Consider the following 5,945-nt stretch of genomic DNA (forward strand, 5'->3'; position numbering starts at 1 on the left):
GAGATCGGGTCAAAACTAGGTTAGCCTTAAAATTAATTAGCCTCCTTAGTTTCATGGCTCATAAAGATCACCACGAGCTCTATTTCCCTCCGTAGTTCTGGATTTAGAGAAAAAGAGAAATAATCTTACTTTGGATTCACGGAAGGCTAAATGGTCTATGAATTACATTAAAGGACATATACCCTACTGTGATTCAGAAGTAACCGGGTCAAAATATAGCTTTCAAATTAAGTTTTGAATTAGCGGATGTTGCCAAAGGGAGTAGCGATGCCATACGCAAAAAGGAAGAGAATCATAGAATGGCAGAGGCAAATAGAGATTTAGCATATTTTTATTAATCCTTGAATAGGATCTATACATCTCGATCAAAAAAGAATCAAGAGAAAAATAAAGAATTGGAATTGATCGATAGATTTCTCAAAACAAATGAAAAGGATTAATCCTGTTCCCATTACACCTCTCTACTGTAGGTCATGGTTTCTAATACGATCTGTATAGGAGCCCATGGTGGAATCCCTTGGTCAATTTTCAGTGTTTTCTCTTCCTTTGCGACTCTGCACTCACAGAACACACCATGACACTATAAAGGTATCAAATAACCAAATTTAACCTATCTACTACAAATGCAATCCTTGGGTTTTCTCCCAAGCAGCGCTTGATTTAACTTCACGGCATGATGCAGGTCACTTCACCACTCAGACTTTGTAAAGCTTTTCCTCATGTGTTGCCTTCCAAATAGTGTCTGATTTAACATCGTGGAATGATACAATTTCTTGACTACTCAGGCTTCATCAAGCTAGATCTTCTCAATAGTTACTTCTTCCTTATTTGAGCCTAAGTAGAGCTTTACACACTGTCCATTTGCCTTAAACTTGTGCCCATCTTGTGCTTCGATCTTAAGTTAACTATGTGGGAAGACTCTTGATATAGTGAAAGGGCCAAACCACTTGGAATTTAACTTACCTGAAAAAAATCTCACCCTAAAGTTGAACAACAGTACTAAATCACTAGGATAGAACTCTCGCTTCTCGATATGTCAATCGTGACATAGCTTTATTCACTCTTTATAAAGATTCTCCCTCTCAATGCCCTTAGACGGAACTCATCCATCTCGTTATTTTGTTCCAACCTCATTTTACTGCTTCATTCCAACTCAGATTCAGCTTTTTAAGTGCCTATAACGCATTGTGCTCTAGCTCTACAGGCAAATGACATGCCTTTCCAAACACTAAATGATATAGTGGCATACCAATGGGTGTTTTGAAAGCTATTTGATATGCCCATAGACTATCATCAAGTTTCCTTGACCAGTCCATTCTAATGTCATTCACAATCTTAGTCAAAATATCTTTAATCTCTCTGTTAGACACTTCAACCTGGCCACTCGACTAGGGATGATATGTATTAGCAACCTTATGATGCTTTACATCGTATTTGGCCAATAGAGTGCTAAAAATCTTGTTATAGAAATGGGACCCCTTAACACTGATAATTTCTCTCAAAGTACCAAACCTGGAGAAGATGTGTTTTTTTAGAAACCCCACTACACTCTTGCTTTCATTATCTGCCAAGGCCACAACTTCTACCTATTTGGAGATGTAGTCGACTGCAACCAGGATATATTTCATGCCATATGAGCTCATGAATGATCCCATGAAATCTATTCCCCACACATCAAAAAGCTCAACCTCCAACATTGGAGTTAGAGGAAACTCTTGGAGCCTTGATATAGCATCATGCCTTTGGCACTTGTTGCAACTCTTTTCCAGATCATATGCATTTCTATAGATAGTGGCCCAATAATATTTGCATTGAAGTAACTTTTGAGCTATTCGTGCTCCACTATGATGTCCTATCACTGGAGAAGAGTGATAGGCCTCAAGAATACTCAGCTTCTGGTGCACATTTTCAACAAACATCCTAAATAAGTATGGATCATCCCACAAGTATATGTTCACATCATGTAAGAATTTCTTTCTCTGCTGGACCGTCAGGTCCTCGGGCATCATGTTACTAACCAAATAATTGGCAAAGTCAGCAAACCAAGGAAGAAGATCAAGAGTAGAGGCTTATACCTATATCTGGGAATGAATCTTCAATCCCAAGCTCATCTCCATCTCACTTTTCAGCTTCTAATCTAGACAACTGATATGCTACCTGATTTTTACAAACTCTTTTGTTCTTGATTTCAAATTCAAATTCTTATAGCAAAATAACCCATCTGATCAACCTTGGTTTTGCATCTTTCTTTGCCTATAAGTACCTCAAAGCCGCATGGTCAGTGTGCACTATCAGTTTTATACTAGAAGGTCCACTCTAAACTTCTCGAACACATACACAACTGCTAGTAACTCCTGTTATATGATAATGTAGTTCTTTTAGGCTGCGTTGAGTGCTTTCCTTGCATAGTAGATGGGGTGAAAGATCTTATCACACTTTTTCCCCAACACAAATCCCAAAGCAACACCACTTGCATCACACATAATTTCAAATGGTGAGACCTATCGGGAGCAACAATCACTGGCGCTAAAATCAATTTTTTCTTCAAACACTCAAATGCCTGCATGCATGCTTCATCAAAATAAAACTTCACTTTCTTCTCCAACAACTTACATAATAGCTGTGCAATTTTGGATAAGTTTTTGATGAATCTCCTGTAAAACCCAGCATGGCCTAAGAAATAGCTGATACCCTTCAATCAGATAGGAGGGGGAAGCTTCTTAATAACCTCAACTTTTGCTTTGTCTACTTCTAAGCCTTTTTCTGAGATCTTTTAGCCTAGCACAATATCTTCTTTGACCATGAAGTGGCACTTTTCCCAGTTTAGAACTAGGTTGGCCTCTTCACATCTCTGCAATACCCAACTAAGATTTAACAAACAGTCCTTGAAAGTATCTCCTACAACAGAAAAGTCATTCATGAATACCTCATGAGTGTCTTCCACCATATCTGAGAATATTGATATCATACACCTATGGAATATGGCTCGCGCATTACATAGTCCAAAAGGCATGCACTTGAATGCAAATGTGTCATATGGATATGTGAAGGTGGTTTTCTCTTGATCCTCCGGTGCTATAGATATTTGATTGTAACCAGAGTACTCATCTAGGAAACAATATCACCCTCTACCTGTCAACCTTTCTAACATATGGTCTATGAAAGGCATTGGGAAATGGTCTTTCAAGGTCCATTTGTTGAGATTCTTGTAGTCCATGGAAACTCATCATCCTATGAATGGTCGGACCAGAACTAGCTCATTCCTTTCATTCATAAAAACTATCATTCCACCCTTTTTTGGACACACTGTATAGGACTAACATAACTGTTATCTGAAATCGGGTATACAACACCTGCATCAAGCTACTTTATGATCTCTTTCTTAACCATCACTTGCATAGTAGGTTCAATCTCTACTGATGCTCAATGCTAGGAAAGAAATCCTATTCTAATTGGATCTTATAGGTGAAAATGTCAAGCTTTATGCCTATGATATCAGTGATGGTCCAACCAATTGCTTTTTTGTACCTTTTCAGGATCTCAACAAATGTCTGAACCTGCTATTCATTCAAATCTACAGCCAGAATCACTGGAAACATGTTATTTTCACCCAAGAATACATACCTCAAATGACATGGTAGCTCTTTTAATTCAACCACATGCGGCTCCTCCATGGATAGTTTGGCGAGAGGAGTTGGTCTATTTTTCAAGTCAAGATCTAGCTTTTCAGGAGCATAAGGGTATGATCCTAAGCCTTGCAAAGCATTTACATTCTCATCAAACTCCTCTAAGAAATCACCCTCAAAGATCATGATAAAGGCAGCCAATGTCTCGACAGTGAACCTCTCTTTAATAGATGCCTCAATACTACTTCCTCAACTATGTCGCTCACGAACATCACAGTCATATATCTAGGCTGCTTCATGGATTTACAAATATTGAATTTCACTTCCTCATTATTATGCCTAAAGGTGATTTTATCGCTCTCTATGTCTACCAATGCTCTACTTGTGGCCAAAGATAGTCTTTCCGAGATTATAGGGACTTCAAAGTCTACCTCGCAGTCCAGGATGACAAAATCAGTAAAGAATATGAACTTGTCAACTCTTACCAACACATCACATAGGATCCATATGGGCTTCCTTACCGATATGTCAGCCATTAATAACCTCAATTTAGTTGATTTGGGGGCTGCCAAGCCCAACTGACTGTAGATCGCAAGTAGCATCAAGTTGATAGTAGCTTCTACGTCGCATAGAGCCTAGAAAAATTGAATGCAGTAATAGTTCATGGAATAGTGAATACTCCTAGGTCCTCCTGCTTTTCAGTCAACGACATTGTAGCAATAGCGCTACAATGATGTAGGTTTTCAGTAAGCTCGAAGGTAACTGTCCTCTTCTTAGTAACCAGGTCTTTTATGAACTTTTCATAACCTTGCATTCTCTCCAATTTCTATACCACTGGGATGTTCATAGATCGTTCTTTAACCATGGCGATGAATTCCAAGAACTTTCCATCTTCAGCCTTCTTGTTCAATCAATGTGGGAATAGAGGAGGCAGTTTGTGGATTGGTGGCAATGGTTGTGCTACCTCTATTTTGACTGGCTATTTAACTTTTGCCTTATCACTCATCTTTGGCTCTACAACTATCTCCTCAACCTTATTTTCATTATCAACTAGAACTTCATCATTTGACCCACTCCTTTTCTGCTCGTCGACATCGAATATTCATATCCTACTCAGCACCTGCAGGTGATGGTACCTAAATTATCTTACCACTTTTGGTTGTCATAGCTATATATTTTCCATCTTTCTTCGAGTTTTATATATTGTCACTGGAAAGTGTGCCATTCTTCCTTTGATTTAATGTCATAGACAACTGAACCATCTGGTTCTCTCACTATTTGATAGCAGTGCAGTGTGAATCTACTAGCTGACCCATGTTGGACATTTCTCCCATCAAATCTTTGATATCTATATCAGTTTACTCTATATTTTTCAGAATCTCTATCAGCATGTCTTCTAACTTTGAGTTTCCAGAACTAGTCACAACTCAATCTCTGTTTCCATGGGCACATACACACCACTATAGTCATTTTTTATGCTGTATTTGCTTTGCCAGTTTCTTGATCATGGTTACTAGCTCTATCATAATACCTATCCTTCTAACAAATTTGACCTTGATTTCCACAATTGTAGTTCCAAAAACCCCCTCGTTGTTCAAATACTCAGCCTATTATCAAAATATATTTCTGGCTCATTATACCTGATGGCACCCCCAACTGCATTTACCTTCTCAGCACCGCCAGATAGCAAGAGCTTAGACAATAAATCCATCTAGGTTTTAATGTGAGCCATATCCTAATCACGCTCCTTTTCTTTTCTTCTTTTATCAGCTGACATCTTGAATGTATAGCCTAGGCCTCAAACCTCAGAATCTCTGGTGTGCCAAGCTCTGCTAGTCTTTCAAACCTTATCCAAGATTGTTGATTCTTCTGTGAAGGTTTTGTATATGAATGATCCACCGCAAGATTGATAAATTACCAGCTTAGTCACAAAGTTGCACAATCTATAAAATAGTTCCATCAAATGCTCGTCTGTGAGATTATTATCTAGGATATTTTCAGCTTCTGACTAAATCTCTGCCATGAGTTATGTAGAGCTTCATGAGGGAGCCTTTTGTGTGCATTAAGCTCATTCTTGATCTGCAACTTTCTAGAAGGTGGAAAGAAGTGTTCCAGAAATGCTTCCTTTATCTTTCGCCAATTTGTGATTGAGTCATGCGCGAGTTTGTTTAGCCACTTGATTCCCTCCTAGACAGAGACAATGGAAATAGTTGTAGGTGAATTGAAGTGGGGTGTCACAACTTCTGTACGTGGAAATAAAGTTCATCAAATATTGATGTGCCTCTACTCCGATTGTTCCTTTAAATAGTCCTTTCAAAT

At 38.5% G+C, this 5,945-nt stretch overlaps 1 protein-coding gene across 1 annotated transcript; it reads right to left on the reverse strand.

The window, feature by feature from the left end:
- Positions 1–1,586: 1,586 nt before the first annotated feature.
- Positions 1,587–5,337, reverse strand: LOC129869705 (uncharacterized). Its single transcript, XM_055944346.1, has 3 exons — positions 5,267–5,337; positions 3,625–3,867; positions 1,587–2,013 (listed from the first exon to the last, which is right to left on the reverse strand). Exons 1-3 carry the CDS (start codon positions 5,335–5,337, stop codon positions 1,587–1,589), a joined length of 741 nt encoding a protein of 246 aa, XP_055800321.1.
- Between the last annotated feature and the right edge of the window lie 608 nt (positions 5,338–5,945).

The sequence above is a fragment of the Solanum dulcamara genome, chromosome 10 (assembly GCF_947179165.1).
Source record: "Solanum dulcamara chromosome 10, daSolDulc1.2, whole genome shotgun sequence".
NCBI lineage: Eukaryota > Viridiplantae > Streptophyta > Magnoliopsida > Solanales > Solanaceae > Solanum > Solanum dulcamara.

Bases quoted from the DNA above. Each gene is read 5' to 3' on its own strand.
- LOC129869705 (XM_055944346.1), bottom strand. From the start codon at position 5,337: ATGGATTTATTGTCTAAGCTCTTGCTATCTGGCGGTGCTGAGAAGGTA. The intron at 3,868-5,266 runs GTATAATGAGCC...TTGAGGAAGTAG, and splicing joins GCAGTTGGGGGTGCCATCAG to TATTGAGGCATCTATTAAAG. The intron at 2,014-3,624 runs GTATGTATTCTT...TTATTTGGTTAG, and splicing joins GAGCTACCATGTCATTTGAG to TAACATGATGCCCGAGGACC.